At 37.2% G+C, this 18,500-nt stretch overlaps 1 protein-coding gene across 5 annotated transcripts in view; it reads right to left on the bottom strand.

Moving 5' to 3' along the window:
* DPY19L1 (dpy-19 like C-mannosyltransferase 1) overlaps nucleotides 1–18,500 on the bottom strand; it is a 105,801-nt gene that overhangs the window by 45,185 nt on the left and 42,116 nt on the right. For all 5 annotated transcript variants that reach the window (XM_058724616.1, XM_058724612.1, XM_058724613.1 and 2 more), the window contains exon 7: nucleotides 10,960–11,017. In XM_058724616.1, the coding sequence (XP_058580599.1) occupies nucleotides 10,960–11,017 (58 nt within the window). The remainder of the gene's footprint in view (nucleotides 1–10,959; nucleotides 11,018–18,500) is intronic.

Below are 18,500 nucleotides of genomic sequence, written 5' to 3'. Positions count from 1 at the left end.
TAGTTATCAATGTCAGTATTTTTATGCACAATGCTGCTTTACAAAAAAGTGGGGGGGTGGGGGGGGCAGCATTCCATTTCTGTTTTTACTTTTTCTTTGCCCAAGCTACCCTTGGCTGCAAAATATTTAAAAGTGGCAGAGGGGATCAAATAAAAAATAACAAATCCTAAAATGTAATGTACCAACTCTACTAAAGAACTCACTTTGGACATAAATAAATAACGTTCCATCCCAGTTTTAGTACTCTTATCATTTTTCTGCATCTATACGAAATGTATTAATAAGTCTATCTTTCAATTAAAGGAAAACTATACTGAATGACATATAAACAATCTGATTTTACTACTATTAAGCTACTCACACTAGATGAAATCATTACATCTTTCACGTCAAGCAGATTTACTTAATTTTATTTTTTTAAGATTTTTTTATTTTTTTTATTTTGTAAGTACTCTCTACACTCAGAGTGGGGCTTGAACTCACAACCCTGAGAGTAAGAGTCACATGCTCTACCAAAGGAGTCAGCCAGGTACTCCAAGCAGAGTTACTTTAAAGACTACATGGAATTACAAAGACCACAGTGAATAAAGGAAATAAACCTTTCCTTTATTTTAGCTCTGCCTCAGACTATTAGATATTTCCACTACTGCTATAGAAAATTTGAGCCAATTTACTTCTCTTTTTAAGCAAAATTCACCATCCTCTATGAAACTGAACGCAGATACCTATTTATAAATGAACTATACACACAAGAGAATTCTGAAAAGATTGAAAAAGTCTTTTTAAAATGCATATTTATTGTTACTGGAAGGCAATTTAAAAAATCTGTTAGTTTACCAAATTAATTAGAAATTTCAGTATGATTGATAGTAGAGATATATAACCATACTTTATAAAGCTATCAATCTCTGTGCAAAAACCAAGAAGAAAATATTTAAACTATGTAATTCACAATTTGAGAATTTTCTCCATTCAGACTGTTTACCTACGTTTATTTTATTACCCAAATTCAACTATGGTGCCATCTCTTAGAAATTCATTTCTTTTACTAGCTGAAGTCACTCAATTCTCTAAAACTCAATTACATCCCTTGTAAAACGTAGGATGAGAAGGCCAAATTACAGAACTGAAACAAAGAGCAAGGTCATCTGCCTCTACAAAGTTAAGAGTGAATGAATGCAAACGTATGGGAAAGTGCTTATTGCTTCTCCAATGACACCATGTGCTTTCCTAGATCTGGTACAAACATAACTGCTGGTCCAGATGACCCCAAGTAATTTGAAAATAGTAAACAGATTTGCTTTAATCAGACCTTAAGTCTTAACAAGTAAGTATTTTCCTCTAATTATAACACAGTTCTCTACATAGGATGATAGTTCAAAATGCCTTCTAAAGGCATCACTGTGAAATTTAGGAATTACAGAAGGGAATAAACGTGTGAGCTCCTTCACATGGGATTACACACTGTGTTACGCACACTCAGACAAAATACAAGAAACTCCTGAATTATGAAAATGAACTCAAAGAAAATCTGTTTCTTTAAACTGTCTCTTATAGTATATAATTTCTGGCACACATTTTGAAGCACTAAATAATGCTGCAGCATGATATGGCCCAGGTATTGACAACAACAGCTCCAATTTTCTGCTTAGGAAAGCCTGAATTTCAAATCATCTACTCAAGAATCAAAAACCCAGGAATTTCAGCAGTAGGCAGCTTCATTTGTCAAGCTCTATTTTCAAATGGCTTACTTATACTATTAGAGATCTAGCATAATCTAATCTACTTCTCTTCATAATGCAAAACTAAATAGGAGAACAACTAACTCGTGAAATATAAATTAGTTAATATCAGAAAGATCGTGTTTAAGGCTTGTTCTAAGAGTTTTGGCCAGAGCTGATATTTGTAGGGTTAGTCATAAATTGTTGTTGGTATAATGTCTAGGTTTACAATAAATTATCCCCCTTCTGAATGCTGCACACAATATTAGCTATAACATTGCTTTATATTGCTTACTGTTCATTATAATATTGTGTTAAACCCTGCACTTAAACTGCTTCCAAAAAAAGATTTCTGGCCCCCATGGGTTTGGCTACTTTCCTGCAGAGAACGGTACACGTTTAAAAATACTATTCCTGGGGCACCTGGGTGGCTCAGTTGCTTAAGCATCCAACTCTTGATTTCAGCTTGGGTCTGGGCTCTGCGCTGACAACACAGAACCCGCTTGAGATTCTCTCTCTCCCTCTCTCTCTCTCTGCCTCTCCCTCACTCACATGCTCTCACTCTCTCTCTCAAAAAAATAAACTTAAAAAAAAATTCTATTCCTCAGATGCTAATCATAAAAAATGCTAGGAGTAACAGCCACAATTTGAACATCTCTTTGATGTTACTTAGGGCAGTACCACTATTTAGGAAGACCTTTAGCTCGGAGTGGGCTTTGTGTGGCTGGCTGATGGTGTTGCACCTTGATAATAAGCCAGGTACCTTTCTTGGAATTTTTGTCTCTTTCTGTACCACGTAATGATATGCTGCCCAATTAACCAGTCATATAAATCAATTTGAATTTGTAACACAATTTTGGCTCACACAAGAATTAATGTGGCAGTAATATATAATTGCTAGTATTAAGTTTTACTACCTTAACAAAGAATTTCTGCTGATTCTATGAAAAGAAAATTATCTTTTTTGTCTCTGAACTTTCAGGATATCAGTATACATCTGTGAAATCTGTAAACTTTGTTGGAAAAGCATTGAATCACATCTTCATGCCTCCATCTATTGCTGCAATGACCCAAACTTGACCATTTCTTACTCATTTAAAATAGAAAATATTGTCTGACAATATTCTAACAATATATCTCCTTTACCATGTGGTTGTAAACTATACCTCTCAAAGTGATCAAGAATCAGAATTCTGTCTATAGTATGAAAGTATTAGTCAAGATATAAAGGCAGTATAAACTATAAGTGATTTTAATTGTATTATCAAAATAATAACATAGAGAAAAATAATTCAAGTCACTTCTGAATGTTTAATTTTTGAACTGACTGTATAACGTTAGTAGAATATACTCTTGCAAGAAAAAGAACTGCAAAAAAATCTTGAGTCTTACTAGCAAATTCATTATTGGTAACAGGATTAGTGTACTAATTCTGAAACTACTTCTTGTATATTATAGAATAAAGCAAATAAGTAAATTTATTTAAATAGGGGTAAAGAGGAAGATACAAATATGGAGTGGGGGAAAGTAAAGAACCCTAAATAATTATTGGAGGAATCAGTAGGAATTAATGATTTTTTTAAAAGCATATTTACTAGCCTTCTGCTGAAAAGAGCTAAAAGTAATTACACCCTAGTACCAGTGAGTGCAGCAAGGACCCTGCTTGTGGTCTCTAAATACCATTTGGGGTGCCTGGGTGGCTCAGTCGCGTAAGTGACTGACTCTTGGTTTCAGTTCAGGTCATGATCTCACAGTTTGTGGGTTCGAGCCCTGCATCGGGCTCTGTGTTGATGGTGCACAGCCTGCTTGGGATGCTCTCTCTCTCCCTCTATCTGCACCTCCCCTGTTCTCTCTCTCTCAAAATAAATAAACATTTAAAAATAAATAAATAAATATCATTTTCCACTACAAGCGTCCAAGGTTCCTTAGAAAACAGTGGATGTGGGGCAGCTGGGTGGCTCAGTCAGTTAAATGTCTGGAGTTTGATTTCAGCTCAGGCCATGATCTCATAGTTCATGAGTTTGAGCCCCACATTGGGCTCTGTGCTGGCAGTGTGGAGCCTGGTTGGGAATTTTTCTTTCTCTCTGCCCCTCCAGTGCTCAGGCTCACTCTCTCTCTCTCTCTCTCTCTCTCTCTCACACACACACAAATAAACATTACAAAAATTTTAAAAGGGGGAACCTGGATGGCTCAGTCAGTTAAGTGTCTGACTTCAGCTCAGGTCATGATCTCACCATTCGTGTGTTGGAGCCCCGCATCAGGCTCTGTGCTGACATCTCAGAGCCTGGAGTCTGCTTCGGACTCTGTGTCTCCTTCTCTCTCTCTGCCCCTCTCCCACTCACACTCTCCCTCTCTCTCAAAAATAAATAAACATTAAAAAAAATTTTGTTTTAAATAAAAAAAAAATTAAAGAAAACAGTGGATTCCATATCTGGAGATAAGAAAAGTGCAAGGTGATCCTGTAACACCTTTTTTTTTTTTTTTTTCCCAGAAAGGATATGTTCAAAGACAAATGGGGACGTATCAAAGGCAGAGAATAGTACCCAAATCCCCCACAAAATCTTTAGGAATTAATTTAACATAAATACATGTCATCATGTTTGCACTTAGTTTAAATGGATTAGAAAAACGTCTGTGATGTGTAGGAGCATGTATAAGACAGAGAAAGCAAATGTGGGAAAATATTACAATTGGCAAATGAAGTGAATCTAGAACAATGTGTACATTAATTTTTCCAAATAAAAAGCTAGAGAGAAAAAGTAAAGAAACATGTAGTTTTTTGGTACTGCCTTTTTAGGACAAAATGTACAATGGAATTGGATAGAGCCCAAAAGAAGAGACAGAACATCTGTTGGCTTCTACTTTTACACCTGGGAACAACTGCATAATTCAGGTATGGACCTTCCACAGTTTTTGCTGGTGCCAGATATAAAACAGATAGACTTCTAACAACAAAAACTGGAATCTGGAAAAGCCACGACACAAAAATAAATCTTTTTGACAACTTCCCCCCCTCACACCAACCCTGAAGACAGACAGACAGACACACACACACACACACACACACACACACACACACCACACAAATTTGGCAGAGTAGGCAGCAGTGGGGAGGCGTAAAAAAGCAGACAGAGATCTCACAATCTCATATAATGCTTAGCTTCCAGGAACTTGCGGGAAGTTGAATTCAGAGATGGACTGAAAGTAACTAAAAGGCTGAAAATGAACCTCCTCTCAATTCAAAGGCTGGTAAGATCAAAGAGCTAATGCCCTGGGCTGAGCAGCTGGGAAGTTGGAGATTGAGCCTAAGAGCAAAGATCTCCTTAATTCAAACCGGAGGCAAACTAAAACAATGAAAAGTATAGCCCTGCCCAACTAAAGCAGGACTCATAGTGAGATCCAGATGCTCAGGGCCTCACCTTACATGCCTGACCCGAGAAAAGATGGTCCTTCTCTGGGAAAAAGAAAAAAACAAATGAAAGCAATTATCTAGTTCAGGCTTTCTCATTTTTTCATACAAAATGTCTTACATAAGATAGAAAGCTATGACACATGCAAAATAGCAAAGAAACAGAACCCCCAATCAAGAGATAAACTCTAGTCAACAGAATTAAAGCCATAAATAACATATGTTGGAATTAACAGACAAGGACTTTAAAATAACTATAATTAGGTTTTAAAATTTATAGAATAAGATAGACTGGGTGAACAGATGTGAATTTTCAATAGAGAAATGGAAGCTCGAAAAAAACCCCGAAATTCTAACACTGAAATTCATAATATCTTAAATGAAAAATTCACCGGACTGAGTAGCAGATTGAATGTATCAGAATAAAGTACCAGTGAACTCAAGGACATGGCAAGAGAAAATATCTAAATAGAGACAAAGATAGAAAAAAAAAAACAAAACATGAATAAAACAAGAGGAAGAGAGTATCAAAAACCCATCAAAAATACATGGAATCAGAATCCTCCAAGACGGGAAAAGACAAAATATTTGAAGATACTGGCTAAAAATTTTCCAAAACCGATTTAGAAGAATCAACCCAGGGAACAAAGATGTTCAGTGAGCCATAAGCAGGGCACATACAAAGAAGACCACATCTAAATTTATTACCATCAAACCAATGAAAACCAAATATAAAAAGAAAGTCTTCAAACCACCACAGAAGAGATGTACTACATTCAGAGTAATAAGAAGAATGATAACTGACTTCTCATTAAACAACGGAAAGCAGACGACAATAGAATAACACTTAAAGTGCCGAAAGGTAAAGCTATCAACCTAGAATTCTTATCCAGCAAAAACACGCTTAAAAAAAAGAAGGCAAAATAAGGACATTTTTAGACAGGCAGAAGCTAAGAGACCCTGTTGGCAGCAGATCTTCACCGCAACGCTAAATAAAGTTCTTAAGACCAAAGAGAAATTCTACCAGATGGAAACCCAGATCTGTAGAATGAAAAATATCACTGACACCCAAACACAAATGTCCAGATGTGAAGGATGGCTAGGAGATAAAAAGGGAGGGATGTTTGCAGGGCAAAGGCACAGCGCATACAAAGGCTCTGAGGAAGGAAAAGGAGTGGTCCTTTTGGGAAGTAGAGGGGGAAGGGCAGTGGGACCTAAGCAAAGAGAAGAGCCTGGACAGTGCTGAGAACCCAGCAGGGCCCAGGTCATCAAGAGGCTAGTTTTCTACTATATTATAGGTGGTTTTCAAATCTAATCAATAGGTACATTCCCATCTAAGATCAGCACACTTTTTTTTGACTTTGGAGTTAATGCAATTTTAATGTAAATTCACAAATTGATAAACACACCTCTCAATAGCCTGAATAAATAACACATCTTTATACTCATACAATTTTCCAAATTAATGTAAAAAGTAATTTAAACTGCATCACTCTTCTGCATGTAATTCCTCAATGGCCTTCCCACTTACTCCAAATGAACCTTACAGTGACCAACAAGGACTACACAATTGGCTTCTTCCACATCCTACTCCCCATTATTAACTGGCCTCATCCCTTCTATTCGCTGCTCCTGTTGCGATAGCCTCCTTGCTACTTTCCCCAAAAGCCAGGATTCTCCCACCTTAGACAGAAGATGGTCTGACCTTCAGACGCTTATCCACAAGGACAGGGGTCCTTGTTTTACTGACATATTGACATATCCTCAGCATCTACAAGTACCTGGCATACAATGAGCCCTCTGTATACATTGTTTTAATTGAGTTGAATAAACAGAAGACCCAGAATAAATGTCCTGGCCAAAATGTTACCATCACAAAAAAGGGAAGAAGGGAGAGAGGGAAGAAGAAAAAAAAAAAAAAAAAGGAAGAAAGAGAGAAGAGAAAGGGAAGAGAAAAAGTTCCGCAAATTATCAAGGAAAGATCTCTGTACTTTTACTCCTGAAAGATAAACTGTTGTGTTATCTTTGATATCCTACTCCCTTTTCTGAGAGTTATCTGTGTTGAGAGAAGTTTGGAGAGGTTACGGGTTAATCAGAAAACTTAGAATCCTGTCCCTGCTTAGCAACCTTGACTCAAACATTTAACCTTTTAGTGCTTCCAATTATTAGGCAAACTGGAATATTATTATCTCCTATTTATCTACCATACAAGAACATCCCAAGGATTAATGAGACTGTTTTCAAAGTGTTCTAAGAACTGCTTTCCAAATCTTAAATAACATAACTGTGTCAATAACTAATTAGGAACATGTACATTATCTCAGTTCAGTTCAAAAATATTTAAGAACCCAATATGGGTCAGAAATATATTATGGGTAATAAAGAAAGGTTAATTAGATATGCCTCTAAAGCAAACCTTTCATATACTACTTTGAATTACTTTGGTTTCAAAAAAAAAAAAGAATTTTCCTCCTCACATGTGCCTGTCATTTTATCTGTGAACATGTTTCACATAAAACACCATTAGTCATCTTAGTAATAACTTCTAAAAAATCTCATCATGAAAAAGCTAAACAAACCTATTTCACATATAATGAATTTTTAACAGTCTAAAATTAAAGAGAAATATTGTATTTAGGTTTTTTTTGATACAGTCCTCTAAATGCTTTTCAATCAGTATGCTAAAAATCCTACAGTATCAAACCATGTGGCATACATCTGATCTTGTAATTAGGAAGGATTTAAAAGGCAGAGCAAAATTGTTAGCTTTCATCTTAGCAATAATTCCCAATTGGGACAGAATCAACATTTAATAAAAAAAAAAAAAAAAAAAAGCTTGACAAGTGAAAACATCTACATAATTTTTATTATGAAATGTGCAAGCTCAATATTATTATTACTATGAGCAATTAATAAGTCCTTTGTTACATTTTCACAGGTTTCAGATTTGGAGGTTTTAAATTTGTTTTAAATCATTTGATTACTTCTTGTATACTATACATTGTGTAGTTCTTTTGTTAAGGCCAAAATGTTCCCTTATGAAATCATCTCAGTGAAAGACTGTTTTCAAAATATACTATCTTAGACTCAAGTAGAGAGCAAACTAAACAATGGAAATAGAATTTAAAAGCAAGTAACAATCCATAACTATTTTTTGGCATACAAACCATTCACTCGCATGATTAAGATAACTCTCCTAAGAAAGAGGGGTTCAGATTAGTAACCGCCAGCAATTCCAGTGAGCAAAACACCAAGATGCTCTAGAACAGTTCACTAAACATGTGAATAGGTACGACCAGAGTAGATGCTTCCCTTCTATAAAAATAATAGACTTTGAGCAACATCTTTAAAATTCAGAAAAAAATAGGGTCTGACAATCACAGTCTGAAAACCAAAATAAATACTAAATTATAATATAAACAGTTTTAGTTACTTAAGTTCTCACCCTCACTTTACCCCAAACCGCAGTTTATTCTACGAAATTTCAATGTTTTTACTCAGAATGGTCACGTTTCTACTCCAAAGCTAAGTTACTGATTAAGTACAATTATCTACTTGACTATTTCAGTGTAACTGCAATTCTAATTCTTGTCACATTTAGTCGACCCTTTCCTAAGTAGAAAGGGATGTCTAAGCATGTTTAAACACACCAAATGGCCAAAAAGTATCAAAGGGAAAGTCTATCAACCTGAAAAATGAACAGAATAGTCCAAATTTCATTGGTATAAACTGAAAAGCTTTGTAAGGAATGATGTTCATGCTATGTGAGCATCAAAATCGTGTAAGAAAAACATAAGATCGGGAATTGACCACCTCTAATTTAGACTGAGGGTAACACAATAGACCTTTCTGCTTAACAGACCATCGTCTTTAAAACTGCACCTTGGGGGGCGCCTGGGTGGCGCAGTCGGTTAAGCGTCCGACTTCAGCCAGGTCACGATCTCGCGGTCCGTGAGTTCGAGCCCCGCGTCAGGCTCTGGGCTGATGGCTCGGAGCCTGGAGCCTGTTTCCGATTCTGTGTCTCCCTCTCTCTCTGCCCCTCCCCCGTTCATGCTCTGTCTCTCTCTGTCCCAAAAAATGAATAAAAAACGTTGAAAAAAAAAAAAAATTAAAAAAAAAAATAAATAAAATAAAACTGCACCTTGGCTTCAAATTTTTCTATAATCTCTTTCCTCCAACATCTCATAGTGAACACTCAGCGCTCCTTTCCTCCACTGTTAAGTAGTTACTTCCTAGTTCTTAGGTCATTCTCCCAGGATCTGTGCTTCCACATGTCCCATGGTCCGCACTATTACACTGAGTGGCATCCACAGTCAAAAAGAGGCAAAAAAAAAAACCAAATTTTTTTTTCTTGCTCAAAAGTCAGACAAACCATGCTGCAATGACTTATCTCAAATGCTCTAATCTCTAAGGCTGCTCTGGCTTTAAATTTCTGTGATTCTAAATATTAAGCCTATGTTAGTTAACATAACAATAAAAAAAAAGTTCAACCTTGACTCTACAGTTACGTTTCAGTATAATTAGGGGTTTTTAACGTGTGCATATTCAAATACTGTAGACACTGAGTTTATAAATGCATAAAAGGATTAAGTTACTTCACACAAAACAAGCTGAGTTTTTTTTCCTTTCCCTCGTACAACATTTACCATGAAAGAAAACCAGATAGAGATCTATTAATAGAAATTCATTTACAACTACAATTGATTTCGTGGAAGGATTTCACTGGCATCCTGAATTTATATTAGAATTTAATCTAAACTAAGTTATTAATAATAATACAAGGTAATAGTTACATAACAGTTACTATGTGCCAAACATTGTTCTAAATGCTTTACACTCATGAATTCATTTAATCTCCCCAATAATCTCATGAGATGAGTAACATCATTACACCCATTTACAAAGAGGAAACTAAGGCAGGTGAGACATATGACTTGCTCAGGTCACGAAGCCCCTAAACATCAGAGCCAGGATTTGAACACAGGTAGCCTGGAGACAGAGTCGATACTTTTTTATAATAGTGTTCTCTTTAGAAAACCCTTGGATATGTGCAAATTTACAGGAATAATATTCTGCAAAGGAAACTTAAAAATGCATCCAAGTTTAACATAGATGCATTAAGACAGAAACATACTATATAGCTCCAACAACACGAAGTTATCCCCTGGGGCACCTGGGTGGCTCAGCTGGTTAAGCATCCGACCCATCTGACTCCTGATTTCACCTCAGACCATGGTCTCCCAGTTCGTGAGATAGAGCCCCAGTTCGTGAGATAGATGCTGCGTTGACAGCACAGAGCCTGCCTGGGCTTCTCTCTCTCTCTCTCTCTCTCTCTCTCTCGCTCTCTCGCTCTCTCGCTCTCTCACTCTCTCTGCCCCTCCCTTGCTTGGGCTCTTTCTCCTTCTATCAAAATAAATAAACTTAAAAAAAAAAAGTTACCCCCACACAAGGAAGTTAACTACATCCATGGCTGGCTTATTTCTATTATCACTACACGTGAACTTCTGCACTTTTAAATTATATAAAGAATTGATGCAGACCCATCTTGCTTCAAATCACTAAGAGATATATGGCAGAAAAGATATAATATTGACAAAAAGTTAAAATAAATGCTAGTGTAAAATTTGTATGAAAATAAGATCAAGCATTTAAAGAATGCTACTATAGACTAAATTTAAGGAAATTAAATTTTAAAAAGAAACCTGTATTTCCATCAGCAAAATTTCCTAAATTTTTTAAAAAATATTTGATTGACTACCTAAAGAAGAAACTTGTATTTCTGGAAGTACAATCTTCTAAAAATTCTGAAAATGTTTGTTGACTACTTACCTCTCCATGATTGAAAAAGAAGCACAGCACTGTAACCAGGCCTCCTAATCGGCTGCCACTGGAAAAGAAGGTAAGAAAACATAACTCAAATAACCGAAATTCAGGTCAACCCTAATGAAACCATGAAATAATATAATATGATAAACTTCTAGTACTACACAAATTTTAGCCACACTAGAACTCACTCTACTGTGCTTATTTACAAAATGGTTTATTCCCTTTACCGTAACATTAATCAAAATTAGTTTCATTTTTAAAAAGTCATTTTCCATCTTCCAAATGTACCAAAAAAACCCCAAACTGACAGGGAATAAAAAGTTGTGAATAGTCACATTCCTGGGCATAAAATAAGCTGATATTTTTCTTTTTTTTTTTTTTTTCACTCTTTCGTACCATATATTTATTTGTGTCCTCCAGCAGTTCTCAAACTATTTTTCTGAAGACACAGGATAATAGATTAAGGAAAGAGGAGGAGAGAAGTGCAGAAAAAGGTTTAGTGGTCATTAAGGTAGAAAACACCATATGGTCTCCTACTCTTGGAAATTCAGAAAGCATGCCAGCCCATTAAAGATTTGATTAATTCATTATTTCCCAAACCCCATCCCAAGCTTTCCTATAGAACATGCTTGGCAAACATCAGTTTACAGATGAAGTTTTTACCTTTCATCTGTTTTCAAAAATTTATAAAAGAACACAAAAATCAAAATACAGCCATCAGGCTTCTAACTCTAGCTAAGAAATCATAATGCCATAGTTTGGCAGTTGAAACAATTAAATCTTCATTTGCTTAGGTAAGAGTAATACGCGTCCCCCCACTCTCCTCCCATTCTGGCCAGAAGCATCTGGACAGGGGATAAAAAGGCTGTTCTAGGTTTGCTGCCTTTCTTTCATCTTTACTCTTGAGGACTTCTACTCTCTTTAGCTCATGTTGTTTTCTCATTATTGTGCCCAAATAGCCTTCCTTCTTTCTATCTACCCAACAAGTACATGTATAACACAGACAAGTCAGGAAGGTAAGGAAGAATCAGACACAGGTATCCTAGGCCATGATACTTACTCTTGGAGATGAATGAATAAGGAAACAGAGGAGATACATGAGATGGCAGAGACAATCCAAGGAACAAGCACACATACCCTCCACATCCCCCCAGAAGGAGATAGGAAGGGCTGGCCTCCCCAGCATAAGTGGCTAATCAGCCTTGGTACGAGAGGAAGGTTAAGTTTGTGTGTTCAGAGCAGCACGTAGTTTCTGGCATTGCCATTTTCCCTACAGAGTCTTGAGCCCCTCACTTGCTGCTCTAGAGAAGAAGTGGCAGTGCTAAAAGTTTGAAGAAAGAGGCTTGTCTGAAATACCACATGCATTTAAGAATGGAGCTAACGAGGGGAAACAGATGGACTGCTAAGCCATCTTAAGGGATCATCGGACACTGAACACCACACATTTATAGGACACTAATGGAAGAACTGTGTAATTTTTCTCCACCAACTATCAACCTGGACTAGCACAAATGACCTATAAAGGGGCAAAGAAACAGCATACTGGCCAGAAAATGGCTGAAGTGAAGAATCACAGAAATAAGAGGGACAAATAAAGGAGCCAGAAAGTAGTACAGGCCAGGAAGCGAAAGCCAGGATTCTCCCCTTGGAGGTCCAGCACGTCTTCTTAAAAAGACCAGCAAACAGGCCAACCCCAAATTTCATTGAAAGTCATGAGACTTTAGAAAATGTAAGCTAGAGTTACGGGTTTAAATAAATAAATGTTAATATTTTGAACTTAATCCACCAGAGCAGAAAGTGCAAAGATCTACATAGTTTAAAAATTGGTGTGGCACAAAAACAGACACATAGACCAATGGAATAGAATAGAAACCGCAGAAATAGACCCACAAACGTATGGCCAACTCATCTTTGACAAAGCAGGAAAGAACATCCAATGGAAAAAAGACAGTCTCTTTAACAAATGGTGCTGGGAGAACTGGACAGCAACATGCAGAAGGTTGAAACTAGACCACTTTCTCACACCATTCACAAAAATAAACTCAAAATGGATAAAGGACCTGAATGTGAGACAGGAAACCATCAAAACCCTAGAGGAGAAAGCAGGAAAAGACCTCTCTGACCTCAGCCATAGCAATCTCTTACTCGGCACATCCCCAAAGGCAAGGGAATTAAAAGCAAAAATGAATTACTGGGACCTCATGAAGATAAAAAGCTTCTGCACAGCAAAGGAAACAACCAACAAAACTAAAAGGCAACCAACGGAATGGGAAAAGATATTTGCAAATGACATATCGGACAAAGGGCTAGTATCCAAAATCTATAAAGAGCTCACCAAACTCCACACCCGAAAAACAAATAACCCAGTGAAGAAATGGGCAGAAAACATGAATAGACACTTCTCTAAAGAAGACATCCGGATGGCCAACAGGCACATGAAAAGATGTTCAACGTCGCTCCTCATCAGGGAAATACAAATCAAAACCACACTCAGATATCACCTCACGCCAGTCAGAGTGGCCAAAATGAACAAATCAGGAGACTATAGATGCTGGAGAGGATGTGGAGAAACGGGAACCCTCTTGCACTGTTGGTGGGAATGCAAATTGGTGCAGCCGCTCTGGAAAGCAGTGTGGAGGTTCCTCAGAAAATTAAAAATAGACCTAGCCTATGACCCAGCAGTAGCACTGCTAGGAATTTATCCAAGGGATACAAGAGTACTGATGCATAGGGGCACTTGTACCCCAATGTTTATAGCAGCACTCTCAACAATAGCCAAATTATGGAAAGAGCCTAAATGTGCATCAACTGATGAATGGATAAAGAAATTGTGGTTTATATACACAATGGAATACTACGTGGCAATAAGAAAAAATGAAATATGGCCTTTTGTAGCAACATGGATGGAACTGGAGAGTGTGATGCTAAGTGAAATAAGCCATACAGAGAAAGACAGATTCCATATGGTTTCACTCTTATGTAGATCCTGAGAAACGTAACAGAAACCCATGGGGGAGGGGAAGAAAAAAAAAAAAAAAGAGGTTAGAGTGGGAGAGAGCCAAAGCATAAGAGACTGTTAAAAACTGAGAACAAACTGAGGGTTGATGGGGGGGTGGGAGGGAGTGGAGGGTGGGTGATGGGTATTGAGGAGGGCACCTTTTGGGATGAGCACTGGGTGTTGTACGGAAACCAATTTGACAATAAATTTCATGAAAAAATAAAAAATAAAAAAATAAATAAAAAAAATAAAAATTGGTCTCCTCCCTGCCACCCTTCTCCAAATCCTATTCACGTAAGATAAATAATAACATCTGTGTGTGTCCATTCTCCCAAATCTTTTTCTATACCCATACAAATATATATTTTAATTTGATCATAGTACTAACACCTCTCTGAAATTTGTTCCTTTGCTAAACAATCTATTATGAAGATGATTCCTAATCAATACATGTAACTCAAGACGTTATTAACGGACGTCAAATATTACATAGTACAAATGTATTACAATTTGTTCTGTCTTTTCGCTATTATCGGACATACTAATATTTTTTAAATTTCTTACTATAATAAAAACACGTTAAAAAGATGCCTGGGTGGCTGAGTGGGTTGAGCGTCCTACTCATGATTTCAGCTCAAGTCATAATTCCAGGGTCATGGGATCGAGCTCCATGCTCAGCACAGAGCCTGCTTAGATTCTCTCTCTCTCTCTCTCTCTCTCTCTCTCTCTCTCTCTCTCTCTCTCTCATTCTCTCTCTGTCTCTGTCTCTCTCTCTCTCTCTCTCTCCTCATCTGACCCTGTCCCCCACTCACACTCTTTCTAAAATAAAAAAATTAATTAAAAACACATTAAAATAAATATCCTTGTACATGCATATACTGGTGCTTTCATTTCTCTAGGACAGACCTTACTGTGAGACTGCCCAGTCAAAGAAAGAACTTTCCAGAAAATGCCATACCAGTCCACATACACCCCCACCACAGCATGTGAGGGGTCTGCTTCTCCATAACACAGAACCCGATGTGCCCAGACCCTTTTGTATTTTCCCCATTGGATAGGTGGTAACTTTTTTCTCACTGTTATTTTTACTTCCTTCCTGCTTATACAGAGCATCATTTTAATGGGTTTTGGAGACAATATGCATTTCTCTTCTGTGAATTGCCTGTTTACATTCTTGTCTGTTTTTCTATTGGATTGTCTGTTTCCCTATTCAAAGATTAAGGGTATCAATTTTTTGACTGTCATATGTGTGACTACGTCTTTTAATAATTTATGGTGTATTCTGCCAGAAAGAAATATAAAAGTTTACGCAGTTAATTTTACGTAGTTAAATGTCAATATTTTCCTTTATTTCTTCTGCATTTCCTGTCTTGTCTGTGAAGATCTTTCCTACCTCAAAATGATACAGTGTTCTAAAATATCTTCCAGTATCATTGTAATTTACATTTAAATCTTTCATCCACAGAAATGTAAGTGTAAAGCCCTAATTTTGTTCTTTTTGACACAGATAGCCAATTATGCTAACACCATTTATCAAATAAACATTCCTTTTTCCAGTGTAATGAAATTCAGCCTTTATCTACTTTAATTTCTTACAATATTAGAATCTGTTATTTCCAGCCAATTGACTTAATTCTGTATTTTCTATATCACACTGTTTTTATTCCTGTAGCATTATGGTAATTTTATTTTATTTTTAAGTTTATTTATTGATTTCGAGAAAGACAGAGAAAGTGAGCAGGGGAGGGGAAGAGAGAAAGGGAGAGAGAGAAACCCAAGCAGGCTCTGCACTGTCAGCTCAGAGCCCGAAACAGGGCTCAAACTCATGAAACGTGAGATCATGACCTGAGCCGAAACCAAGAATCCGACACTTAACCAAATGAGCCATCCAGGCACCCCACATTATGGTAACTTTAACATATGATAAGGAAAGTTCCCCACCCTCAAGTACTCTTATTTTTTAACATTTTTTAAGGTAATTCTAACCAATGCCCCTCCCATGCACAAAAAAGTGTCGGGTTTCTGATCAGAATGTCATTAAATTTAGAGATAATGTTGGAAAGAACAGCCATTTTTGTGATGTAAGTCTGCCCATTCAGCTGGAGATTATGTGTCTCTCCATTTATTCAATTCTATTTCTTTAAATAAAACTTTTATGGACAAGCAGCACGGCAGTCAGATAACTAGAGTTAAAACTTCTAGAAATACAGGGATATAATAAAATCTGATCATAGTAAAGTATTTTAGCACTTTCAGATTTTGGTAGATCATATAAGCTGAAGAAAACATACTAACAATTTGAGTGAGATAATCAATAAGCTCAATTTTATGAATATATATAGTACTTTAACTATACAGAGAATATGCATTATTTTTTTATGTCCCTGGAGCACCTGGCTCGAAAGACACCTCATTATCTGATTATAATCCAAACCAACCTAAAACACAAAAGAGACTCAAAACAACACCACCAATTTGGGAAATTAATGTAAAATTCCCTTTTAAAAATACCCTGAACAGAAAAAGAATCAAAACTGAAATTTTATGAATTGAATTTTTTTAATGGCAGAGTAAAGACAAGGACAGGGATGTGGAGGACAAGAACAGAAGGATCACAAGTCCGATTTTATCTCGCAACCAAAACTCATGATGAGGTCTGCTCAAGAAGTCTTCCACCCTTACTCAATTGCCATACGACCTGTGGGGCTCCAGAACTGGACATTTTCCCAAAGGCAAAGCGGTGTGACAAAACTCCCCTTTCAGCAAATTACCACAAAGTAGGTTATGGCCCAACCTCTTCCATGAACACGAACAGCTATGCTTAACTAACCAGGGGGGCAGATTTTCCCCTACACTTTCATGTCCTGTATAGTTGGAAGGGAAAACAAAATTTGCTTACCTACAAGGAATATCTGAGTTACAATCGTTTTGAAATGATGTGACTTGCAACAAATCTAAAATAGTGTCTCCAGCATTAACTCCCTCCCCTATGATCCGTACAAACGACCACATAGGTCATTTTATTTTTCTAAACAGAAAAGATATAATAATCAGAAAACTTAAGACTGACTTTTTTTTTCCTCATTATAGTTGATCAGTTGATATTTCAGCATTCCCTAGTGGTTTTAAAAAAAAAAAAGCTTCTTCTGCAATATTACCACCAACTATCAGAAAATTCTGAAGCTCCTATTGTGTCAGTTTTATAATATTCTAAGTTTGCTAAACATTTACCATATTTACTCATTCACCTCTTCAGCCTCAATTTCATTGGATGTAAAATGAGGGGGTAAGAATGTGAAAGATCTTAAAAATACTTTTCAGTTCTGACATTTAATAACTTATAATTCTCTTCTCACATCTTTAAGTGACATGAATTCAAACCAATCATCATATTTTGTGGGCTTCATTAATCACTGATGTTTGTACCTCCATTTACGAAAAAATCGTAAAACATACAAAGTTCAACACAATGAGAAAAAGAAAAACTAATCAGTTAATTCAAAATGTTATTAACTAACTCTTGAAGTTAAGTAACTCTTGTATAAATGCTTAAGAAAGAGAAAATGAGAGAATAATGTAGAAACAACTGAATTAAGAGAATTTCAGTCTCAAGTTAGAGACGTAAGACTTAGACACCTATGATGAAGAAACACCTGGCAGGCCAGATGAAGAAACACCTGGCAGGCCCACTGAGCACCTTCCCCTAAACTTACACGTGGATTCTTTGGCTCCTCTGGGGCATTAAGGAAAGCCACAGAAAGAATGATAATCGGGAAGGCTAGGAAAGGTCTCAGCTTAGCCCTCCCAGTCTATTAGAGGCAACTAATTAATGCCTTTAATTTAACTCTTTGTCTGCCAGGGCCAAAAACATAATCTTTTATCTACTAGATTGCGAACTTCCCAAATCATCATGGTGGCTGCCATAGTGCCTAACACACAGCCTGAGCGTTGTCTATGGCAGAGTCAAAAGGTATCTGAGGGGTAAATAAAAACATGAAGACAATCCACTTAAAAGGCGGCTGGCATTCTTTTCTTTCAGGGGAGGGAAGGGAGCACTTTCAAACACCCCACACCTCATGCTACTGCTGTCCTTGGTCACTGGCCTAGATGCAGACTCCTGCTCATCATCAGTGTCATGTGTTCAGTGGAACCTCTACTGTGACCCACCACACCACTTGACTTCCCATCCAGACCTTTCACTGCACCCTTCAGAACCTCCATTCCACAGTAAACAACTTCCTTCACGGCACCCTCAGTCTCTACCCAGATGCTTCCCTCTCCTGTCTTGAAACCTCACCCTCCTCTGAGAAGAAGTTTCCCCTCCCCACACCACCATGCTCCTGAATGGCTCAAGGCCCGGGGGCGAGGCCAGTAGCTTCCTCTGTTGCTACTTTCAGACACCACCCTGGAACCTTCCTGAAAGCCTGCCCCTCTGAGCTCATTTCTCTCACTTCCCTTCTCACAACAGTTCTCTCCCAACACTCCGGCTTGTTCCCCATAATCCACAGCTATTCTCCTTCATCACAGGCACACCTAGAGTCTTAAC

Source organism: Neofelis nebulosa, chromosome 4 (assembly GCF_028018385.1).
Source record: "Neofelis nebulosa isolate mNeoNeb1 chromosome 4, mNeoNeb1.pri, whole genome shotgun sequence".
Classification (NCBI taxonomy): Eukaryota; Metazoa; Chordata; class Mammalia; order Carnivora; family Felidae; genus Neofelis; species Neofelis nebulosa.
The sequence above is the reverse complement of the archived record's forward strand: the minus strand, read 5'-3'. Positions and strand labels throughout refer to the sequence as shown.